This window comes from Xenopus laevis, chromosome 3L (genome assembly GCF_017654675.1).
Source record: "Xenopus laevis strain J_2021 chromosome 3L, Xenopus_laevis_v10.1, whole genome shotgun sequence".
NCBI lineage: Eukaryota > Metazoa > Chordata > Amphibia > Anura > Pipidae > Xenopus > Xenopus laevis.
In genome coordinates, this window is record NC_054375.1 from 14265346 (window position 1) to 14291508 (window position 26163).

Here is a 26163-nt window from a genome sequence, read left to right on the forward strand (position 1 = left end):
TTTATAATATGGGCGAATCCAGGAGGTTTGACAGGTTTCCATACCGCCATGTCTCACCAAGACCTTAACCTCCCCAGATCTGAAACCAGGTGATTTTGGTAATGTCCCAATCTGCCCAGCCCACACTTTCTGCTCCTGCCCCTGCTAGGTCCCAGCTCGGGGTAAAAATATATGTAGCTCTTCAAAAATCGTTTACTGGTCTCCATACCACCATGTCCCTCCATACCATAACTTCCCCAGATCTGAAACCAGGTGATTTTGGTAACCAATCTGCTGAGACCACACACCCTGCTCCATCTCAATCAGTTGTAGAATTAAGGGTCAATCCATGAGGTTTTCCATACCACCATGTCTCACCATACCCAAAGATGTCAAACTCACAGAATCTAAAACTGGGTGAATTTTGGCCACAACATATTCCATGAATACCACTCCCTGTTCTACCCAGACCACACCACCTGCTCTATCTCAGCCAATGGTATAAGTATGGGTGAACAACAATCAAGATGCTAATGGGGAAGAAACATAAGTCTTAACCAGGGGTCCACTTGTTGCACCAAAAGTCCCAGAATGATTTTATCCTTGATATGTTGGGGGTTGTTGCCAAGTAACAGCTGGGGCCCCAAGATAACAGAAGGATGGACTCTTAGTTGATAAACGCTGCAAAATTTCGGGAGATTAGTCTCCCAGCGACAAATCGCTTCTTCTTCGGGCAAATAACCCCCCGAATGTCCTTCTGGCCAGCTAGAATGTAAATCGCCACGGGATGGCACCGAATTGCTTCGGCTTTCCAAAGTTGCCAGAAGTGAAGTGTTCCAAGTGCCATCCCGCCGGCGATTTACATTCTAGCCGGCGGGAAGGCAATTCAGGGAGATTAGTCGTCCGAAGAAGAAGCGATTTGTCGCTGGTTGACTAATCTCCCAAATAGCAGTGTGTGTCTCTGCCCTTAAAGGCCAAGGTGCCTAATTTATGGAAATACTTTGGTTCTCTTAAGAGGCAGATTATTGGATACTGCACAAGATGTAGACACTTTTTCGGAAACGGTTGAGGACTAAGAGGCACACAGGGACATTCGTTGTACTGGCCTCTGTTATAAACAATTAATATCATGTCCGACGTGTAATGTTCTGCAGATGGACACACACCACTATGTCCCTTCACAGCATTACATCCTGCTAGAACCCCTTCCAATGAGTGTTTTGGGGTCATCCAGTCATAACAAGCACTAGGGGGTTAACAGCTGAGTCCATGAGGGTCATCCAGCCATAACAAGTGCTAAAAGGATTAACAGCTGAATACATACATAGGGCAGATGTGCTGGACATTGGTCCCCAGCTGAGCCCGGAGGCTGCTGACGAAGCATTGCAACGCACTGGGGGGGCACGGGTAAATATTACTTAATTCCCAAACTATTTCAACTTGAGCTTTTCTGTAGTCGGTAGTTTGTTTGCAAGGTCGAAGGGGAAAACATAGCAAATCTAATTATTATTCATCATCCTAATAACCGTCTGCATCTCCATTCATTATATAGGCACACGACATAGGTCACTGGGTAACAGGACTGACATAGGGAAATACACTTGTTTTCTGATTGGGACATGTTACATGGGGTGGCGAGATGTAGTAACCATTGGAAATGGGATCCAGCGATGGGAAGGGCAAGAGAAATAAAAGAATAAGAAAAAGGTTCCCCTGCAGAGAGGGAGACCCCAATGCAAATAATTTGGTGTTCCTTGGGGTGGGGTTTTCTGTGTTCACTCAATGATGCTTCACCTAACGGGATGCCTTTACCAGCCAAGGGTGGGAGGGATTAAAGCGGCCATACATGGGTCGGTGTAAGTGGCCACCCTAATGACTTGTCCAACCAATTTCTAGCCAGATATCTATTGGACAGGTTCAGCATTGGTGCTGATGTGGACCTTTCCTGAGAGGTCTCCGCACGCCAGCAGTGTGATCAGATCATTCGTCCGTCAAAGCAGCGGCCTTTTCCTAACAATCCCCACAACGGATATCATTAGCCGATGAGGACACCATGGAGCACCAGACTGCCCTCAATCCATCAAGCAAGAAGGTTCCATGGAGAACCAATGGGGTCCTTGTCTTTAAAGAATCTTCCCTTCTACCCCCACCCATTAATGGGCAACTTGGGTAGCAATGGGAGGGAGCCACAATATGACAAAGCAACGCAGCAAAGAGACGCAAGACGAGGCATGGGGGACACACCAAAGCATGTGCCCTCCGGCCAGTAAAGAGGAGAGAGCCAGGGCATACTTAATGAATAAAGGCAAAGACGCCAGCTTCTTTCTTATTGCTATTTACCACATGCAGCCCTGACAGTGAATTCCGCTCCTGTGTTTATGAAAGTCACGTCTCTCTCTCCTGTAGCCTAAACACTACTTTGTTTTATGTCTCTTTCAAAGAGCTCCAGATAAACGGACTGTTACGGAGTGGCTACATGTGACGGAACCAACCTCTCTGCACAGAAGATGGATCTGACTTCTCTGTGGCCCAGGGAGTCTGCCAGCTGTGGATCCCTGGTCATACAGCAACAGCTGGACCCCACTTTACATATAAAAACTGACTATGAAGATAGGATCTGTGCTGCTGTGACATGATGTTCTGCTATACAGATAGCTAGAATCTCAGCCATAAAGCAGAACAGGACTGCTGCTTACACTGGGGATCAGATAGGATCTGTGCAGCCACTGGGACAGAATGTTCTGTTATACAGATAGCTAGAATCTCAGCTGCTATAAAGCAGGACAGGACTGCTGCTTACAATGGGGATCAGATAGGATCTGTGCAGCCACTGGGAAAGAATGTTCTGTTATACAGATAGCTAGAATCTCAGTCATAGAGCAGGGCAGGACTGCTGCTTCCAATGGGGATCAGATAGGATCTGTGCAGCCACTGGGACAGAATGCTCTGTTATACAGATAGCTAGAATCTCAGCCATAAAGCAGGGCAGGACTGCTGCTTACAATAGGGATCAGATAGGATCTGTGCAGCCACTGGGACAGAATGCTCTGTTACACAAATTGCTAGAATCTCAGGTGCCATAAAGCAGGGCAGGACCGCTGCTTCCAATGGGGATCAGATAGGATCTGTGCAGCCACTGGGACAGAATGCTCTGTTATACAGATAGCTAGAATCTCAGCTGCCATAAAGCAGGACAGGACTGCTGCTTACAATGGGGATCAGATAGGATCTGTGCAGTCACTGGGACAGAATGCTCTGTTATACAGATAGCTAGAATCTCAGCCATAAAGCAGGACAGGACTGCTGCTTCCAATGGGGATCAGATAGGATCTGTGCAGCCACTGGGACAGAATGCTCTGTTATACAGATAGCTAGAATCTCAGCTGCCATAAAGCAGGACAGGACAGCTGTTTACAATAGGGATCACATAGGATCTGTGCAGCCACTGGGACAGAATGCTCTATTATATAGGTAGCTAGAAAGGAAACCCATGTCACCCAAGTGACAACTTGACTAAACATATTCCTTGTCTTCAGGCACATTAAAAACTATGTACTATGATAGTGTCCCTTTATAAAACCCTATACCTCTTTAGAGGATGGAGGTGGGGAATAAAATAAAAGTACAAACAATAAATGCAGTGTTACGACGCTGGATCTGGTTGCGTTGCTGCTCCGTGAAGTTGAAAGTTCTGTGCAACCCAATCCGTTTGATGTGAAAAGTGAGAATCACAAATTGTTGTTTAATGACATTACAATGGAGCACTAGTGATCAGAGACACAAAAGCCTGGGGCCGACTCTGCGCTTATATCATGTGTCCAAGTGACCCTCGGCGAGGCGGGTGGCTGAGTTTGCATAGGAGGGTGCTCACCCCACTCTGGGCAGCTGGACACAATGGGGAACCTGCTGTGTGTGTTTTTCATAATGACGACACAGTGGGGAGACGTTGCTCTCTGAGCCCCACGACTGTTGCCGGAATTGGCAGGTGGGTGATGAACATTTGGGGTGGTCTGGAATGAAGTGGAAAACTAAGTTGATTTTAGTCTCATCACATAGGGAGAAATGAGGGGGGGGGCAAGACAGAACATCTGGAAAACAACACAAACAACATGGATCAGGCTTTCAAGGATACGGAAATGGAATCTGTTTATATCTGTAAAGCCAAGTGATTTGGCAAAACGATGGCCATATATGCACAGATAAGATTGCCAGGAGTTATATGGCCATGTATGGTCACTACAAAGAGTGGTGGTAAATGAAACATTTTCTAATTGGACCAGTGTTGTTAGTGGAGTACCGCAGGGCTCTGTACTAGGTCCCTTGCTTTTCAACTTGTTTATTAATGACCTGGAGGTGGGCATTGAAAGTACTGTTTCTATTTTTGCAGATGATACTAAATTGTGCAGAACTATAGGTTCCATGCAGGATGCTGCCACTTTGCACAGTGATTTGTCTAAACTGGAAAACTGGGCAGCAAACTGGAAAATGAGGTTCAATGTTGATAAATGCAGGTTATGCACTTTGGCAAAAATAATATAAATACAAGTTATACACCAAATGGCAGTGTGTTGGGAGTTTCCTTAAATGAGAAGGATCTAGGGGTCTTTGTAGATAATACGTTGTCTAATTCTGAGCAGTGTCATTCTGTGACTACTAAAGCAAATAAAGTTCTGTCTTGCATAAAAAAGGGCATTAACTCAAGGGATGAAAACATAATTATGCCTCTTTATAGGTCCCTGGTGAGGCCTCATCTGGAGTATGGGGGCAGTTTTGGACTCCAGTCCTTAAGAGGGATATAAATGAGCTGGGAGTGCAGAGACTAAGTGCAACTAAAGTGGATCACCGTACCAGAGGCCACCCCTTTAGACTAGAAGAAAAGAACTTTCATTTGAAGCAACGTAGGTGGTTCTTTACAGTCAGGACAGTGAGGTTGTGGAATGCACTGCCGGGTGATGTTGTGATGCTGATTCAGTTAATGACTATAAGAATGGCTTGGATGATTTTTTGGACAGACATAATATCAAAGGCTATTGTGATACTAAGCTCTATAGTTAGTATAGGTATGGGTATATAGAATTTAATTAAAAGTAGGGAGGGGTGTGTGTATGGATGCTGGGTTTTCATTTGGAGGGGTTGAACTTGATGGACTTTGTCTTTTTTCAACCTAATTTAACTATGTAACTATGTAACTATGTAGTCTCATTGCATCACTGACTTCTATCTGGACAGAAAGTTTGCTATGCCCCAGCCAGACGAAGATTGGATTTTTCCACGATGGGCCTTGGTGAGCTCTGCTTTTCTGGGCCTATCCAGAAGGTGGTGGTGGTTCCCGGCAGTGAGGCATTGGTAGTTTTTGATGGTGGATGGCAGCTATTGGATTACAGTTACTGGGGACAGCCGACGGATCACAGGTCATGATCTGGACAGAAAGTTTTCTATGGAGGGGAAGGAGTAGTTGGTGGCGGCCATTGAATCACAGGTCGTCTATCTGGCCAGATATCGGTAAGGCAGGCTGTTGGTAGGCCCCTATATACACTGCCAAGTCTGACTGTAAAGGTAATAAGGCCAGAATCCTTGCTCACTGCTCTTAACCCCCCCCCACTTTCACACTCAGTTTGCAACACCCCCTCCAGACTCAATTAAATCACAACCTGTTCAGCTGGGGACTGTTAAATCAGGCTGTCAATCTCCCAGCCAGGCCCAAACTGGCAATCTGTAGATTTGGGCAACTGCATGAGGGGCAGCTGTAGATGCCACAGACAGTCGGTATCTGTCCTTTTGTTCAGAATCAATTACATATTTCTCTGAATATACAAAATTAGGTTTCGGTATTCAGCTGCTCGGGGTATTAGGGGCCGAATCCAACAATCAGACCCCAAAACAACGCAAAAGCATCTTTTCTGTACTCTTCCTCAGCGCAGCTAAAGATCTGGCAGGGTTTTTCCCACTGAGCTCATCCTGAAGTCTGCAAAGTGTCACTGAACGCCGACACCCTCCTGCATGCGCTGGCTCTGAACCGCTCCGAGCAGCCGAGACTATTCCCAGGAAGGGTGAATGGCAGAGAAAGCTGCGCCTGTGATTTATAAAGATGCAGAATGCATCAAAGGCAGAAGGGGGCTGCCAAGGAATGTCCCAGGCAAGGGTTAATGGAGGCGGCAGCGTAAAACATTCCGTTTAGTGTAAACTTTGCTAAATATTAGAATTAAGGCTGCCAATTCATATTAACCCCTTTGTGGCTGCTTCGGGTATATATATGCATCTGTGTTAGTCCTGCAGCGGGCAAAAAAAGCAGGCACCCTGCAGAATGAGGGGAGGATTTTCAGGTTTACCCGCGGGTCTGTGGGTTGGGTTGCGGGTCTCATCTAAACTTCTTATCTTATGTAATATTGTCTATATTTTACTTTTAAAGTTTTACAAAACTTGTTTCTGTCCCTGCCCACTTTTGATGACGTCCCTTCTGGTTTGCAGCACCATCTCTTCCTATTTGATGGTGGTCGGCGGATAAGGCAGTTGCGGGTCCGGGTCGGGTAGCGGATCACAGTGGGTAAATATGCGGGTTGCGGTTCGGGTCTCGGGTTCAGGTCGGGTCTTAGAAATTGGTTCCGCGCAGGACTCTAATCTGTGTCACATCTGGTGGCTCAGGTCCTGCTTCTGTTGCCCATTTGTAGTGCTGCCCAATGTGATGGGCATGAGTATGAGACCCTTTGTTCTGTTCAATCCACTGGACCGGTAACTGAGTTACTATGGAAGCGTTGCCCCATACCATTCTTCAAAGGCCACCCCACTCCCCAAATGATTCAGTGGGTCTCACCAACAAGCATCCTCACTGGATCACACCGGAGCACTTGTTTGGGGGTCCCTAAGATAATACAGTACATGTAAATAACAGGAGGGAGGTACTTACCTGCTGTTTCAGCTGCTGCACCAGCCTGTCCTTCTCCCTCTTCAAAGAAGCCACCTCGTCCTGGGTCTTCTTCTTCTTGGATGAGGACAACTCCAGCAGGGCAATGTTAGCATCCTTCTCGCTGATGGCTGCCAAGAGGGCTTCCTGCCTGGGTGGGAGGGGAAAAAAACACATCATTATTAGTCACTGGAGAAAACCTGACCAATATATTATATTTATACTCGCTGCGCTTAGTAACCCTGCAAGACCTAAGGATGAAGGACAAATTCTGCTAGAAATTGATCCAAGGAGGTTCATAGGAGGTGTCCCTCATTTCAGGATGTCATTTATATCCGGTAGTTATATATATATCACGTGGTGGAATGTCAGTCCTTTCCCCAGCCAAAAGGACAGATGGATGGTTGGAATGCATAACATGTGACCAGAATTTATACCAAACACAAGACAAAGAGAATCAGTAGAAACAGACCAGCTAAGGACCAGGTGCCTATAGATAACAGTCCTTAGAGGGATCTTGGCACATCTTCCTCCCTTCTGTTCTGAATTAAGCGGAGTTGCGCCTATTGAGCCTCTGGAGCTATTGCCACCTCCAAACCAGACGACAGCAAGGGCCGTAAAAATGACACCAACTGGGGCAATTGAGTCCACTACATATCAAAGGGCAAGCACAACGTTGGCTGCAACTGCATCAGGAGCATCTCCAACTTGCAAGAGTGGAATAATGGAGAAAATGCTGTATTGTGGGTAACAAAAACATGAAAACTACATGCAAAATTGCAATAAATTGATCCCTAACATTTCTATCATTTAATGTCCTTTAACCACCTTTAAAGGACAATTAACGGATAATTGCAGATACACATTTCAACACAAGTCGCAAATTGTCTTTGCCATGGCGCTACACACAGTCCAACAGCAAATGCCATTTCCAATGCCACCAATGAAGAAAATTCAGCCCAAAAATATTTGCCCGTCCCTACTCCCAGTCCCAGGAAGGCACCCCTAAAGATCAGCAGATGAGGAGAGAAGGAAGACTTCGGAGCAGACGCGCCTCCGCATATCAAGTGTCTAAAAATAAGGGAGAGCACTCGAAAATAAACTATGTTAAGTGGGTCTCTGACCTCTGCAAGAGAAGTGCTAACAGGCAGTAGGGCCTCCCGGCTGTCATCTCTCCACTCTGTTACTGTTACACGAGAGAGCGGGTACCTGGTGGAATAACATACACTGCATAGACAAACACCACTTAGCACATTGACACCACATGCTCCGCAGACCAACTTGCACTGATAAGGAAACACATTGCAATCCGGTAAGAAAATCCCCATCCCCTTGTGCCCCATAAATTACCATAAAGTTCTAATGGATCCTAAAACTGGAATAATTCCAACCAACCAACCTTGATTATGATCTGCTAGGACTTCATGGTCCTTAAAACATTTAAAGGGGGACGCCACAAAAACATAACTTGAGCTTTTTGAAAAGTAAACATAATTCCAAGCAACTTTGCAATACACATTGATTAAAAATTATGTAGATTGTATTTTAAAGATGATTATAAAAGGTTTGGAACAGTTTCCTAAGCCTAGCCCCTTGCTCTCCTGCTGATCTGTCTGACTACTTTGCTGAGCTGACTGACTACTGTTACTTTGTATCAGCAGCAATTTGTCCTTAGTCTGCATCCTCTAAACCCAACAATTCCCTGCACACGTGATTTCAATAAGGAAAGGAACATCTCAGTGCAATGCATTGTGGGTTATGTAGTTCCTGCATGATGTCTGTAAGCTGTGGAGAAGTTGTTACAATTTGTAACATCAATATTTAGTCCTTCCTTCCCTGCCAGGATTTCAAATACTGCAGAAAGAGAAGAACTGTTAAACAGCTGGATTACAGCATAGAAAATTACATTTATTCATACTTTTTGAAGAAACAGGGGGCTCTGTGTTATGTGGGCCTTTTTATCCAATTTTGGTTAGGAAGCCAGAGTTCCCCTTTAAAGGTGGAAGTGTACTAAATTGTCAACGATCAGTCAGTCTAACGAAGCCTTAAAGTTTACACTGCAAATAATTCACTCTACAATATAACATTTTATTCCTGAACCAGCAAGTGTATTATTTTAGTTGTAATGGGCATGTGATTTCAGAAAGAGCCAGCACTTTAGGATGGAACTGCTTTCTGGCAGACTGATGTTTCTCCTACTCACTGTAACTGAATGTGTCGCAGTGGGACCTGGATTTTACTATTGAGTGTTGTTCTTAGATCTACCAGGCAGCTGTTACCTTGTGTTAGGGAGCTGTTATCTGGTTACCTTCCCACTGTTCTGTTGTTCGGCTGCTGGGGGGAAGGAATGGGGGATGATATCATTCCAACTTGCAGTGCAGCAGTAAAGAGCGACTGAAGTTTATCAGAGTACAAGTCACATGACAGGGGGCAGTGGGAAACTGACAATATGTCTAGCAGTGATGTGCGGATCGGGATTTCCCTGACCCGCACCTGTCCTCCCATAGCCCGCACACATCCGACTTCCGGGTTGCTTTTATAGACCGCTCCGCCGATGACGTAACAACAGGGGTGGGGCGAGCAGGTGCAGCGTCTATTAAAGATGAACCTGGAAGTCGGCATTTGACGTGGCGGGTGGGGAGAGCAGGAGTAGAGCTAAACTCCCACCTGCGAGTAAGAGTGTGAGGTTGGCCCGAACCCGCGGGTATTGGTCTGGCCTGCACATTATTAATGTCTAGCCCCATGTCAGTTTTCTAAATTAAATATTAAAAAAATCTGTTTGCTCTTTTGAGAAATGGATTTCAGTGCAGAATTTTGCTGAAGCAGCACTATTAACTGTGTTTTTTTTATAAAAAAAAAATAAAAATAAAAAAATATTTTTCCCATGACTGTATCCCTTTAAGGGCAGATCCAGTCACCACCAAACACCAAGCAATGGGCCTCACAGTTTTTGGAATAAGGATATTGGTCTGGGTTAAAAGGAACATCTGCTAAGGCACCATGTCAACCAGTGCAAATGAAGAGGAGCCAACAATATGATGGATGGTTGATAACACAACATATACATCCAGCAATCCTGTAGGCACTTGCAACTCAGGGCTCCTCTTTGGAGGGTGTGAAGAGGTGGTTGGGTCCAAGTAAGGACCATATTTTGGCCTTTAACACATACAACAAGGGACCAGATCAATCCTGGGGAAAACATTATATTTGGACCTTTTATTTAGACAATGTTCAACTGTAGGAACACATGGAGATCATGGAGAACCATCATATGACCAGGACCCCTTTACTGAGGTTATACAGCATTGTTTCTGGCTCATGCTAGACCCATGATAAACCTATACGGAGAGCCCTATTTGGGTTTCGGACACATAGGTTGAGAATCTTTTATGGCATATCTCTTAGGAGAGAATGAGGAGAAGGTTACCCCTGGAAGTGAGCTTGATACATATGGGGGTACAATTCTGTTGAGCAACACTTATTATAAATACAAATAAAAGTGATCGTAGTCTAGATGGAAACCTTGGGAAAGTCTTGAAACACAACCCAAAGTGATTCTGTCCCACACTAGATCATTTAAAGGAGAAGCAAACCCCCAAACTAATGAAAACCCCTACCCCTTACCCTACATAGTCCCCCATCACAGGTGTTAATACCTGTAAATGCTCCTAAGTCTTTAACTACCCCTCGATGCAGAGTCATCGCAGTGGACCTCACGAGCGACATCTTCTTTAATCTTCGGGTCCCTTCTGCAATTTCCGTGGCTTTGGGCAGATGTGAAGTTGTTCGGGACCAGGAAATTGCTACAATGAGCCGATACACCGCTTACTTGCTGAAGATTCCCGAATCGGTGAAGATGGCCCCTGTGAGCTCCGCTGCGCTGACTCTGCATCGAGAGGGGTAATTAAAGACTTAGGGGTAGGCTTGGGCGAATTTGACCCATTTTGCTTGGCCAAAAATTTGCCACCGGCGAAATGTCGTCAATGTCCAATAAAGTCTATGGACGTCAAAAAAATTGACGCTTGACGAAATTTTTTTGACGTGCACCGCCATACAAGTCTATCTGCGTCATTTCTGCGGGGAAAAAATGCATCCATCCCTACTTAGGGGCATTTACAGGTACACCTGGGCAGGAGGGAACAGGGAGGGGGGACTATGGAGGGTAGGGGTTTTCAATAGTTTGGGGGTTTGCTTCTTCTTTAAGGCCTATGTCAAGAAAGAGCCCCCTTGCGCTGTGACGCTAAAAGGCAACCAGACTGATCAAACACTGAATCTGAATGAACGGCCTGTGTGCTGAATGGATGGCTACCGTACAAGGTGGCACCTCTCGAGCCTGGTTACAGTTTCTGCCCAGAGGGAAAGAATCATGGAGGGAATCGAGGAGAGAATCATGGAGAGAATCGAGATACATGAATGAATTGATGTGCAGAAGTGAGAATCAGCAGACTGACCAAACACAGAACAGGAGGAGTTTTTGGACATGAGGCAGAGACATAAAGACAAGAAAATAAGATTATTATTAATTCCAGTTGGCAGGTTGGACCTGCAAACCAAGCAGGGTAGGGGCCCATCATTCAACACAAGGGTTAACGGGTCAGATGATCCCAGAGATGGCGAGACTATTGGACCCCACACATAACTGGATGTACAGTAAGAGTCATGTAAGCTAAATCCTAATGATGGTTTCTTAATCCTGCCGTCTGCCCAGAGCATTACAAGGAACCGGCAGTTAATCCCCCCCCCCATTGCCGTCACTGTCCGGCTGTTTATCTGCACTTGCCAGACACTGCCCTGGCTGGTACTTTTGGTCGCCCCTTCATCTCCCTCCTACATTCCAGGTCTGACAGCTGCACAACTAATGGTCAGAAGCCCCTTCTTCTGTCTGTGGACTGTATACGTACATCATCTGCCTGTCAAAACAGCTGAAGGGGTCTGGGAGTTGTAGTTAATCAAAGGGCCAAGGAAGTATCATCTGGAATTATTCCCTTCCCTTTAGATTGTAAGCTCTTTTGCACAGGGCCTTCTTCACCTTTTGTACCTGTATTGGTCGTGATGTTTGTAACTCCATATGTTCTACGTATGTAATTCGTGTGATTTACTTGTATAAATACATTTACTTTACAGCGCTGCGCAATATGTTGGCACTCTATAAATATATGTTAATAATAATAATGGGCCAGAAACTTAAAGGGGTGGGTCAACTGTACGTTAACTTTTAGTATGTTATAGAATGACTAATTCTAAGCAACTCTTCAGTTGGCCTTCATTTTTTCTTTTTTATAGTCTTTAAATGATTTGCCTTCTTCTTCTGACTCTTTCCAGCTTTTAAATGAGGGTCACTGACCCCATCTAAACACAAATGCTCTGTTTTCTCGTGAGACAACTTCGCGCAACTTCGGAAAACGAATCGCTCCAAGTGCCATCGGTAGGATGATTTTCATTCTAGCCGGCGGGAGTCAATTCGGGAGGAGATTAGTTGCCCCCAAAATGAGGAGATTTGAGTGACACACACTCAAATCTGAGTGTGTGTCCAGACCCGCTACTTTTTATTATTCCTCTTTGTATTCAGGCCTCTCCTATTCATATTCCAGTCTCTTGTTTAAATCAATGCATGGTTGCTCATTTGGACCATAGCAACCCATAGAGCTGCTGAATAAAAAGCTAAATAACTCCAAAACCATAAATAATAGAGCATTAAAACCTATTGCAAATTGTCTCAGAATATCACTCTCTACATCATACTTAAAGTTAATTTAAAGGTGAACAACCCTTTAACTGTCCTTTAAAGAATGCGACTTAAAAAAAAAACAAAAAAAAAAAAACTTTACTTGTCATTTAAAAGTCAGCCATATTTAGCTCCAGATATGACAATAACCCCACTGATGCTCATTCACATGACTGTAAAATATTTGAAATTGCATTTGGAATGATACCTGATTGGAGAGATAAGGGAAAGGATCGGAGGCAGAATAGAACATTCATTGGGACAGACTGTGACCCTTTCAGTGGCAGAGGTGAGTGCACCTTCCCCAGGAAAACTCCCACAGAGGGGGCGACGAAGGAGGTTCAGATAGGGCAAGAGAAAACAAATTTAGGTCCGAATGAGCCATGGAATAGAGGGGTGGAGGACTCCTTTCCTGGTAGGGAGCCACGTGGAATAAGTCGGTCTTATAAATTGGGAGCGTTTTCAAGAAATGAGACAGTCGTATTCATTGAGGTCCCCATAGAGGCCAACGGCCCTAATATTCGAATAGTTTTATGGTATCGCTCTGTACAGGCTAGGGGTGTTGTCTCTGCTACCTGCAGGCTGTGGAAGATGTTTCCATGATGAGGCCAGAGGTAAACAGAATGGGCTCTGGGTTCTGCTGCCGGAACCAGTTAGTGAACATTTGGGCTTCCCCCTTCCCAGGTTCCAATGCCTATACCTACTACTGAGAGGTCCACTTACAGTATGGGTCGGGTCCCCAAACCCACAGAGTGCAGAGAGCATTCTACATCACATTTTATAAGGGAATTATAACATAACAGGAGGGCTATGGGAAGTTATAGAAATGTGCTTGTGGCCAGCATAAGAACAATGTCAGCTTGGTTAAAACTGGCACTGCCAGCTGAGCCTGTCACACCTTCCTTTTTTTTTTTCAATTTTTATTCAAGTTTTAACAGACATTCAGATTTATCACAAAATATCAATATTATTGACAAGAGAATCAAACACCTTCCTAGAAGCTAAGGGAAAACAAAGTAAAAATGCCACATTCGTCTACTTATTTCTTTCATTTAATGGATACAAGTGGAACATAAAAAGCTAAACTGTAATGGCCTTAAGGGCAGAGACTCGGGGAGATTAGTCTTTTTCGGGCAACTAATCTCCCCGAACTGCCTTGCCGACGGCTAGAATCTAAATTGCCGATGGGATGGCACTAGGAACGCTTTTTTCCGAAGTCGCCTGAAGTTGCAGGAAACTTTGGGTGACTTCGGAAATCTAAGTGCTCCGAGTGCCATCCCGCCAGCGATTTCGATTCTAGCTTTCGGAAAATGAAGCGCTCAGAGTGCCATCCCGCTGACGATTTAGATTCTAGCCGGCGGGAAGGCACTTCGAGGAAGAAGAGGCTGGGCGACTAATCTCCCTGAATCTTCGTGTGTATCTCTGCCCAAAAAAAGGTGGTAAATAATGTTATAGAATGGTCCAAAAAACTTTACAATTAGCCTCCATTATTTACTTTTTTATAATTGATATAATTAAATGCCCTTTTCTTTGGACTCTTTCCAGCTTTCAAACGGGGGTCACTGACCCCATCTAAAAAACAAATGCTCTGTAAGGCTACAAATGTATTGTTATTGCTACTTTTTATTACTCCTCTTTCTGTTCAGTCACTCTCCTATTCATATTCCAGTCTCTTATTCAAATCAGTGCATGGTTGCTAGGGTAATCTGGACCCTAGGAACCAGATTGCTGAAATCGCAAACTGGAAAAAAAAAAGCTAAACTCAAAAACCACAAATAAAAAAAATGAAAACCATTTGCAAATTGTCTCTGAATATCATTCTCAAGTCTACATCATACTAAAAGTTAATTTAAAGGTGAACAACCCCTGTATCTCCCTGTAAAAATAAGGGGAAATAATGATCTGGAGATAAAAGGGAAAGTAATTCCCAGTAAATAACATGAAACCTTTTGGAAGTTTCCAAAACATGTTCAAAAATGTCTCTTACTGCCCCGAGTGGACAGCCATCAGCCTCAGAAAACGGGAGTCTCATCCACGTGAAAAGAATTCCAGCCGGATATGTGTAATTATATGGGCCGTCCCAGTGGGAAACTTAACAACACCTTTCTGTTTAACCTATTCAAGGTTGAAACAATTTTCAGGCCTACTTTCCCCAAACAGGGTTAAATTGCCACAAAAAACTACACCCATAGGGGGATAGAAATGAGGAAGCAAATCAATGTGCGACTATTTGACTTGGGCCACTTGCTGTATAACTTGTGTGTGTTACTTATTCCTCCAAGTCTGAGCTCATAGTGTAATATACAGGTACTGACTGCACTATATTACCCAGGCTATCTGTAACCCCCAACTTATAGCAAGGTTACAATACTTCCAGGAGTACTAAGGGAACCCCACATCTCACCCTAAGAAGGTTACAGATATATAGAAACATTGAGGTAACAGTCACCCTGCTATAGTTCCAGGGGTACCCAGGGTACAAGTAAGCACTCACCCCCAAATCTCCCCTTAACTGGCCTTCATGCTGGACCCCCTTAGTTCATAACAAGGTTACAGATATATAGAAACATTGGGGTAACAGTCACCTTGCTATAGTTACAGGGGTACCCAGGGCACAGATAAACACTCACCTCAAATCTCCTCCTAACTGACCTTCAGACTGGGCCCCTTAGCTCATAACAAGGTTACAGATATATAGAAACATTGGGGTAACAGTTGTCCTGCTATAGTTCCAGGGCACAAATAAGAACTCAGCCTTACAGTTATGGTTTTGTTCCTTTAAGAATGCCTCCATCTTTGCCCAGAGTATGGTGCACCAGGCCAGAGGCCCATCTGTGAGTTTTCCCCCCTCAATGACAAAACACAGAAGGCGCGTCACTGCATGGAGACCCAGAGAGGCCTGACTGAGCTCATGGGAGGGAACAGTGGCCCCTTTCATGCGGCAGGTCCAGGCCTCACCTGAAAGTTATTAAATAAATTGATATTCCTGCAGGCCGGGGGCCGTGTAACGTTTGGCCCCCAGTCACAAGCCGTTTCTATTTCTGCCCTGGAAGTGTGCCAGCAGCTGGAGGCAGTTACACGGCTTATAGAACACAAACACACACGCTCTGCTGCAGGGGCACACGCACTGGGATGCACACGCTGAGGGTGCGAGTGTGTAGGGGCTGCTGTATAATACTGGCTGTACAGACTCCCAGCTCAGCCACTCACAGGGATACAGACACAGGGATATACAGGGATACAGACACAGGGATATACAGGGATACAGACACAGGGATATACAGGGATACAGACACAGGGATATACAGGGATACAGACACAGGGATATACAGGGATATACAGGGATACAGACACAGGGATATACAGGGATACAGACACAGGGATATACAGGGATACAGACACAGGGATATACAGGGATACAGACACAGGGATATACAGGGATACAGACACAGGGATATACAGGGATACAGACACAGGGATATACAGGGATACAGACACAGGGATATACAGGGATACAGACACAGGGATATACAGGGATACAGACACAGGGATATACAGGGATACAGACACAGGGATATAGACACAGGGATATAGACACAGACACAGGTATATACAGGGATACAGACACAGGTATATACAGGGATACAGACACAGGTATATACAGGGATACAGACACAGGTATATACAGGGATACAGACACAGGGATATACAGGGATACAGACACAGGGATATACAGGGATACAGACACAGGGATACACAGGGATACAGACACAGGGATACACAGGGATAGAGACAGAGGGATCAGGAGACTGGGGAGCAGCCTATATCCTATAGAGATAAGCAGTGGATACAGCAGGTGGGAGTGACGGGGCTTCCAGGTTTATATAGAAATGAATGGGGGGAATTAAAGGGCTGTTGTACGGAGAATATATTTGGATTTAATATTAGATGTCAGGCGCAGCGAGTGCAGCTCAGTGACGGGGGCTGGAAATATAAATGGTGACATATGAAAATAAACAAGAGCAAATGGCAGAAAGGGCCTTGTTCATGGGAACGGACGAGTCTGAGGGGACCTGTGTAACTGGGGAAAGGTGGGTGAGAGGTTATGGGGGGGGCCAAGAGAGGGGAACAGGACAAACACAGCAGCTGCTCTAGGGGACTTGCATACCTCCCAACTGTCCCTTTTTCGGAGGGACAGTCCCTCTTTTCCCAGTTCAACCTGCAGTCCCTCATTTGTACTGGAAAGTCCCTATTTTCTCTGCACTGAACAGCCAGAAAAAGAAACAAAATTTCTAACTTAATTGGCATTTAGCAGGGACCACATAACAGCCAACAGGTGCAAATATGATACTTTGTAACAATTTTGAGACAAAAAAAAAACCCAGTTCAGATAAGGAGAAATATTTTCAAACTTTCATAACCTGCCAAATTTTGTAAAATGAACATGGTAATTAGGGGGTGTGGTCAAAACATTTTGCTGTGCTGCGCGGGGGGGGGGATTCTCCCTCCTTTTACTTCCAAAATGTTCGGCGGTATGTACTTGTAGGATTCCGACTGCTGAGTAATGAGGTATATGGAGTGATGGGTGGAGTTATAGCGAGGGTTATATGGAGCAATAGGAGGAGTTATAGGGAGGGGTTTTTGAAGCAATAGGAGTTATAAGGAGGGGTATATGGAGCAATAGGAGGGTTATATGGAGCAATAGGAGTTATAGGGAGGGTTATATGGAGCAATAGGAGGAGTTATAGGGAGGGTTATATGGAGCAATAGGAGGAGTTATAGGGAGGGGTATATGGAGCAATGGGAGGAGTTATAGGGAGGGTTATATGAAGCAATATGAGGAGTTATAGGGAGGGGTATATGGAGCAATGGGAGGAGTTATAGGGAGGGTTATATGGAGCAATGGGAGTAGTTATAGGGAGGGGTAAATGGAGCAATAGGAGGAGTTATAGGGAGGGTTATATGGAGCAATAGGAGGAGTTATAGGGAGGGGTATATGGAGCAATAGGAGGCGTTATAGGGAGGGGTATATGGAGCAATAGGAGGAGTTATAGGGAGGGTCATATGGAGCAATGGGAGGAGTTATAGGGAGGGGTATATGGAGCAATGGGAGGAGTTATAGGGAGGGGTATATGGAGCAATGGGAGGAGTTATAAGGAGGGGTTATGGAGCAATGGGAGGATTTATAGGGAGTAGTGGGGGGAGCTATAATTAGTTATATTGGGCAGTGGCAGGAGATATAAGAAGGTTTATATGAAGCTTTTAAATAAAGGTCGATGGGTGATTCTGCAATATGTCTTTTGAGACTAAAGCTGGCCATAGATGTAAAGATATCTAAAAGATCATCGTCATCGTGAGACCACGATTATCTCAAAGCGATCCTACGAATTGTCCATCAACTAAAAAGACCATATGCCAGGAAAACAAAGGGGAGCTGCCTGCTTGTCCCTGCAAACATAGATAGATTGCATTGGGACCGATAAAGATTCTTTTAACCTGGCCGATCAATTTTCTGACAGATGTCGGCTGAAAAATCGCAAGATGTACGATCGTTCGAATCCCACTAACTTTATGATAATTTTGAAGGATTGGTCGGACTTCTCTAAAATCGGTAGTTCGGCAAGAAAAATCTTTGCGTCTATGGGGAGCTTAAGTCGGTATAGAAAGTACCCGGAGATCACACTTTGTCTTTAAAATCTCATTTCTTTATTTGCAGAAAATCGTGCACTAAATGTTTCGGCTACATCGGCCTTCATCAGGTGCATGATGAAGGCCCCAAACATGAAGTGCACAAATTTTTGCAAAAGTTTGCTCTCAGGGTACTTTCTATATCTACTTGGAAATTTCTAGCACTACGGCACGGGGAGTGCAGCCTGTTGAGAAGCATTTACACACCAAGGACAACCTTATATTGATTCTTTTGAGACTACTACTCTGATGCTGAATGTATATATTTTGAATGAGTTCTATAAAGACACGACTGCTGGGTTCGGCTGGAATGGAAGTAGAAATAATGTCCAGAGACTGAAGGAAACACTAAGCCAAGGGAGCAGTGGCATAAACATGGGGAAGCAGACCCTGCGACTGCTTATTTTTTAATCTAATGTTTTCTAGGTAAATCACAGGGATGTGGCGTCCCAAAAATACGTCAGTCCCCTATATGCAAGGCAGGAATATGACCGTAACTTTTCTAGAAGTAAAGCAAAGTTTTGGCAAAAACTCTTGTTTTTGTTTTTTTTCTTAAATAAAAGTTACAGGTAGATTTGATTTGATTTGATTCCAAAGCCAGCAGCCCTTTAAGGATTTAGCCATCCGCCCCTTCCTCTCCAACTAGCTCAGCTGTCATCTCAGGTCACCCAGTGCCGGCAGTTTGACACGGTGACCCGTCAATTTGAAGTTATAGCTGCGCCATTAGTCCAACAAAATTAATCTCCTTTAGTCGTTGTAGTCGGCCTGTAACGCGGTGGGTGTGTGTGTGGGGCCCCCCCCCGGAGTCATAGACCTCAGCAGTAACCAAAGAGACCTAAATCCCCCTAATTAGATGTACGCCCTTGCACCCGTTTGCATCTGCAACCAATGCCACTAGTAGGAGGCACTGCCAGTATGTGTGGTCTGCATCTGCCTTTCTGCAACAAGTGTTTATTCACAGCCTCACGGGGTACGGTTTAACCACTTGCTCAGCAGCTGAGGGGTTAATGGGGATTTAGGGAGGTGGTCACATTCCAAGTGTACAGGTCCTGGTGTTTAATACCTACAAGTAGGCCTTGCCCACCCCCTTCCCAGAGCATCTCTTTCAGCTTGGCACAAACGAGCCATTGTGCATGGGGAAAGGATTAAGGATTGTGCTTTCTATTATTGTGCCTCTGATTAATCGTGACCCGCTCTCGCGTTCCTCCTCGGAATGGTAAGGGGTCTGCGTCGGTCCCTGGGCTCCTCCACCGTTGCTGCCAAGCTCTGTCACGGCTCATTTGCCACGTAAGCGATTACATTTTGCAACCTGGGAGTGCCGCTGCCTTCTTCAGGGTCCGACAAGAGAGAAGAGGCTCTTTGTGTTGGAGGAATTTAGGAGCTGCCTGGCAGTGCCAACAACGGCTGGTGACCGCAGGATCAGCCCAACAAGTTACAGAAATGGTTATATTTATTAATATATAGTGAATAAAGTACCCCCTTTTGTAAATTATAAGGAGTTTCATGACCATATAAAACCACGAGGTCATGAAACTCCGCGGTTACTTCTAATATCCTCATATTTTGCAACAGGGGGTACTTTATTTATTTTTATAATACACAAGTTTTAGTGAGTCATGTGGCACAAATGACATCACTACTCACCGTTTATAACTGATGACATCACTAGTCACCATTTATAAGGATATAATTTACAAGATATTCATGGTTTCAAGGCATACACCTTGAAATCCGATATAAAAGGATATGATTTACAAGATATTCATGGTTTTTGTGTATTAAACCATGAATATCTTGTAAATTATATCCTTTTATATCGGATTTCAAGGTGTATGCCTTTTTCCGCACAGGTAAGACGGTTGGAGCAGTACGGGTAGCGAGGGGCAATGCTGGGGAACACAAACACGATGCCATCCTGGGTGGGAGAATATCAGGGGGCAGATGTGCCATTTTGGGCAATACTTGGGGCAGATGTGATATGGGGGTGGAGGGTTGAGAGTAGATACAACACTGACAGGCATTTTTGGGAACAGGTGTGACATTGGGAGAAATGCAGGGGCAGGTCTGACACTGATAGATGTTATTGGGGAAAATATCTCGGCAAATATGTCTTTGGGGGAAATGATGAGGCCAGATGCGTCAATGGGAAAATTCTGGGGGGCAGATGTGTCATTGGGCTACATAAGGGGTGCAGATATGTCATTAAGGAAAATACTGGGTGACAGATGTACATTGGAAAAATACTGGTAGACATACCGGTATGTCATTGGGGAAAATATTGGGGAACAGAAATGTCATTGGGAAAATAAGGGAACAGATGTGTCATAAATACTGAGGGACAGATGTATCACTGGAGAAAATACTGGGGTGCAGATTTGTCATTGTGGGAAATTACGGGGGACAGATGAAACACTGAAGTATTGGTTAAGAGCAGATGTGACATTAAGGGGATTCTGGTGGCAGATATGGCATTGAGGGGAATGTTGGAGGCAGATTTGTCAAAATAGGCATCATTTATTTGGTGGGTTTTAATATTGGGGCAATTGCTGGTGCAGGAATAACATTACGGCACAGCTAGGGTTAATATGCTAATTATCCATCTTTTGTAGTAAATGTATGCTGTCAGTTCTCCGTTAAATATTCTGATTATCCATTTAATACTGGCATGACTCAATAATGTTTTGTTAAACAGGTGTGGTATTTGGGGGTGTGGCCAAAAGTGGGCATGGCTTAAAAAAAAAGTTTTGGCCCGCTGCGTGCGCCAGGGGTGTGGGGGCCCACTAGTTTACTCTTTACCCAGGGCCCACCAAGGCCTTAAAACGGCTCTGGCTCCAGGTCTGAAGCAGGTTATGCATAAAAAAGGAAAAACAGGGTGGCTCCCGGGACAATTCAGCAATGTCTCTGCCTAGATCTCTTTCCCTGAGCCACTTCTGCTGCCAGTCTTTCTCAGTCCAAATCTCTCTCTCTCTCTCTAACTAATGCTGCCCTGAGTCCTCTGTCAAAAGAAACACAGCATTTCTTTTTTTCTCCTGTGTACTCATGGGCTTCTGTATCAGACTTCCTGTTTTCAGCTTGAACCTCCAGGGCTAGGGCTTGAGCATGCTCAGGTTGCTCCTCTCTCCCTCCTCCCCTCCCTGTTGTAATCTGAGCCCAGAGCTATGATCGAGCAGGGAGAGACTCAGGCAGGAAGTGATGTCACACCAAGCTAATATGACAGCTGCTATCCTAAACAAACAGACAGCTTCTAAAGCTGTTTACTCGGGTATGGCAAAGCATTCTGCAGAATAAATATAATGTTATAGCTTGCACTATTGTGGCTATTATAAACTGCTTTAGTAGCCTTCTCCTTTAAGTCTGCCATCAGACCCCTAGTGGTAGATTAGGGTAATTAAATCATTGTGCAATAACAGAGCAGCCGTTTGTACTCGTGGGGACGGTAATAGGGGGACCTGTGATACTGCTGAACAGTTTTAGGACCCTATAGTATTATAGTGTGTGTATGCATGGATGGATGGATGGATTCTCTGTGTGCCCAGAGTTTACATATTCCAGTATTTTACTGTATTTGGGGACCAGATGGTCTGGTAAGGGGCCACAAGAATCTCTTGGAAATGCCCCATCCAGCCATGGGAGAATAAAATGACATAAAAACTATTTTAGGATCTAACTTGAAAGTTACTTCTACGGTAAACTTCCCCTTTAAAAAGACAACCCCAACAAGAGGTCCCACTTTAGGCTGCTGAATTTGTGACTATGAAAATAAAATGAATCCTGGCAGGTGATTATGGAGCAAAGCAGTGGCTCTGGAGTGACACCGGTCTGTGTCGCACAACCAACAGCTGAACAGCTGAAAGCAATTGGTTTTCTTTTGCTGATGCCACTGCAGAGGTTGCAGGGAGTTGTCTTACTGTACCCTGGAGTTCATTTTGCTGCATGGAGCCACAAAATGCAGCTAAGGTCCCCATATGTAGTGTTGCATTCACCATCATCTGTGTGCAGAATCGGATCAGAGCCACGTTATCTACTTTCCGGCCCCATGTTTTATGACAGGGATTCCACGCAGAGCAATAATCACGGCCGGATCAATAAATTCTCTGTCGGGCTCAACAGACGTTCTTTTGTTTCCAGCAATGTAATAAGTAAAAGCTTAAGCGGAATCTAAGGGGAACTATCATTTCCCGAATAAAGAAAGGTGCATTACCCTTATGTATAGAGGACATGTGGTTTCTCAAGTGAAGCCCCAAAAATAAAAATGGCATTCTGAGCAACTACCCAAAACACAAGCACAGCAACAGCACCCCAAAAAGGCAGCTAAGGCTTAAAGGGCAAATAAACCCAAAACAAATTAAAAATGGCATTTGAGCAACTTCCCATTACACATGCAAGGCAACAGCACCCCATAAAAGATCCAGGCAGCTAGGGCTTAAAGGGCATATAAACCATACGAAAAAGGCATTTTGAGTAACTTCCCAATATACAAGCAAGGCAGCTGCACCCACATGCAGATAGGGCTTAAAGGGCATATAAAACCCCCCAAAAAATAAAAATGCCATTTTGAGGAACTTCCCAATACACAAGCAAAGCAACAGCACCCCAAAAAGGCAGCTAGTTCTTAAAGGGCAAATAAACTCAAAAACAAATTAAAAATGGCTTTTAAGCAACTTCCCAATTATCAAGCAAGGCAACAGCAAACTATATAAGGCAGCTAGAGCTTAAAGGGCAAATAAACCCAAAAACAAATTAAAAATGGAATTTGAACTTCCCAATATACAAGCAAGGCAATAGCACTCCAGGCTGCTAGGGCTTAAAGGGCATATAAACCCCCCCAAATATGGCATTTCAAGCAACTTCCTAATACACAAGCAAGGCAACAGCACTCCAGGTAGCTAGGGCTTAAAGGACATATAAACACCCCCAAAAAATGGCATTTTGAGCAACTTCCCAATACACAAGCAAGAATACAGCACCCCATAAAAGGCAGCTACAGCTTAAAGGACACAAACAAATTAAATGGAATTTAAGCAATTCCCAATACACACACACAAGGCAAAAGTACACCATAAAAGTTCCAAGCAGCTAGGGCTTAAAGGGCATATAAACCCCCACCCCCCAAAATGGCATTTTGAGCAAATTCCCAATACACAAGCAAGGCAACAGCACCCCATAAAAGGCAGTTAGAGCTTAAAGGACAAATAAACCCAAAAACAAATTAAAAATGGAATTTGAGTTACTTCCCAATACACACACCAAAGGCAACAGCACCCCATAAAAGTTCATGGCAGCTAGGGCTTAAAGCACATATAAACATTAAAAATGGCATTTTGAGCAACTTCCCAATACACATTTATTGCAGTCTGTCTGTCCCTTTCTGCACCGCCGGTTCTGAATCTTGAGACAATGTAGTAGAACTTATAGGTTTTTCTAGCCAGCTCTATTCCCAGTGAAGGCAGGTTTATTAATCGGCTGATGGTTTTAAAATCAGAACCAGCCGAGAATGGAACGCCGCTTTCAATGGCAATTACATACATCTCGGATCATAAAGGCTGCAGGCGCACTGCTACTTGACTTCAGTATAAAGGGCATAACAACAGAGAGGGCAGACCCAGCGGCTGCCTAGCAGTATGGAATGCCCATTGGGAGTCCCGACTTTTGCACAGCTTCTAATCTCAACCACCCTGTCAATTTCCATGCGGCAAATCATTCCTCAAACTCGAGACCCCCCCCCTTCCTGCCGGCAATAAAGAGAGCAGAGCTGAACTTCCCCTATTGCTCTATATTTTATTGCTCTTCTCATTTGCGTGACACTAATTCTCTTAAATAAATATGGCCGCCCACCTATGGGCAGAGGGGTGGAGGAAGAACGAGCATTTCAGAGCAGATTTTTAAGGCTCGTGCCACAAAGATAATATTTAACAGATGTTGGGGAAGAACTACAGGATATTTAAAATTATAACCCCCCCCCCCAGAACTCCCTGTGCCGGCTGAATAATGATTCCCGTGTAGTGCCCAAAGCCAGGGGATATTTATTGGTGAGACTTTCACAGCAGCCTACTGACACTTACAGAGGGGAGGGCTATGCACTCACTGTGCAATCGGCCACTAATAATAAGTTATAATAAATCACTCCTTCTGTAATAACTGTCTGACTTCTGTATGTCTTGTCTCAGCGTGAATCACCGCTTGTCAAGGACACAGGCCTTAAACCTACTTACTCACAATTCCTATATCCACATGGCTGTTCCTGCTGAATTGTGCTTAGTACAGGGGAATATCTATGCTGCCATAGTTTTATGGGATCTCTCTGTACAGACTATGAACAAACTTAGGGACTGTTCCTGCTGAATTGTGCTTAGTACAGGGGAATATCTATGCTGCCATAGTTTTATGGGATCTCTCTGTACAGAGTATGAGCAAACTTAGGGGGCTGTTCCTGCTGAATTGTACTTAGTACAGGGGAATACCTATGCTGCCATAGTTTTATGGGATCTCTCTATACAGACTATGAGCAAACGTAGGGGCTGTTCCTGCTGAATTGTGCTTAGTACAGGGGAATATCTATGCTGCCATAGTTTTATGGGATCTCTCTATACAGACTATGAGCAAACTTAGGGGCTGTTCCTGCTGAATTGTGCTTAGTACAGGGGAATATCTGTGCTACCATAGTTTTATGGGATCTCTCTATACAGACTATGAGCAAATTTAGGGGACTATTCCTGCTGAATTGTGCTTAGTACAGGGGAATACCTATGCTGCCATAGATTTATGGGATCTCTCTGTACAGACTATGAGCAAACTTAGGGGACTGTTCCTGCTGAATTGTGCTTAGTACAGGGGAATACCTATGCTGTCATAGTTTATTGTGCTTAGGACAGGGGAATAGTAATTCATTCTCTCTCTCTCTCTCTCTCTCTCTCTCTCTCTCTCTCTCTCCAATATTATCAGCTCAATCAACCTTATCTGGAATCAAGTGCATCTGTTTATCAGCTGGTTTCTGCTACACTAATTCGGGAGTCAGAGCCAGCAGTGCAGAGAACTCTTCAATCACTGAAAATTGTTACTGAAATCACTCTGGAAAGTTCAGCTAAATCTATACACAACACTGGAATATTCCTGCACCTTATAAGAGAGGAAGCGGGTGTTGGCCGGGAGGCAGTGAAAGAAACCATTTCTGTAAGCTCACATGGCAAACACGATTATTAAAGTGATGGAGAGCAGAGAGTGATACGCGTGTATGTAAAGCCGGAGAGCGTGACCTGCCGAGGGGGAATGAAAGGGGTGCGCGTGTTCCGAGCGTGGAATTATTCCGGATCATTTTCAGACATCACGCAGGCTGTTCCTGCACCTCCGCGCCTCATTAGGATTAGACAAGAATCCCTCTAGCAGGCGGCTCTGGGGCAGAGAATAGCCAGCGCTAGGTAGAGACTCGTTACTAATAAACTGGAGGCCCAGCCGCAGATTTGTTGCTGCAGCCTAGTGAGACGGCAGAAAAGCAAGGGGAAGGTAATACCCCCGACACTGACTTTGGTACATAGATGTCTAGAACAATTCAAGCAGAGACGTACGCTCCGTACCTTCCCCCAACTCAAAGTAATTGCTACATCCTGGGGAAGGCATTTGGAGGCTGCAATCAGGCGTTCTCTTGTTAAAGGGGAAGTTCGCCTTTCAGCTAATGTTTACCCCCTCAAACAGGGGGGGGGCACTGACCCATTTGAAAAAACAAATGGCTACACCTTTGTTACTGTTATTGCTACATTTTATTACTTAATTTTCTATTCATATTCCAGTCTCTCATTCACACCACTGCTGCTGAAATATCTATTATCTATCTATCTATCTATCTATCTATCTATCAAGCATCTATCTATTTATC

General features: G+C 44.6%; 1 protein-coding gene across 12 annotated transcripts in view; it reads right to left on the reverse strand.

The window, feature by feature from the left end:
* The window catches only part of erc1.L (ELKS/RAB6-interacting/CAST family member 1 L homeolog), a 144475-nt gene that overhangs the window by 18675 nt on the left and 99637 nt on the right, over positions 1–26163 (reverse strand). For all 12 annotated transcript variants that reach the window (XM_018241171.2, XM_018241170.2, XM_018241166.2 and 9 more), the window contains one exon: positions 6884–7031. In XM_018241171.2, the coding sequence (XP_018096660.1) occupies positions 6884–7031 (148 nt within the window). The remainder of the gene's footprint in view (positions 1–6883; positions 7032–26163) is intronic.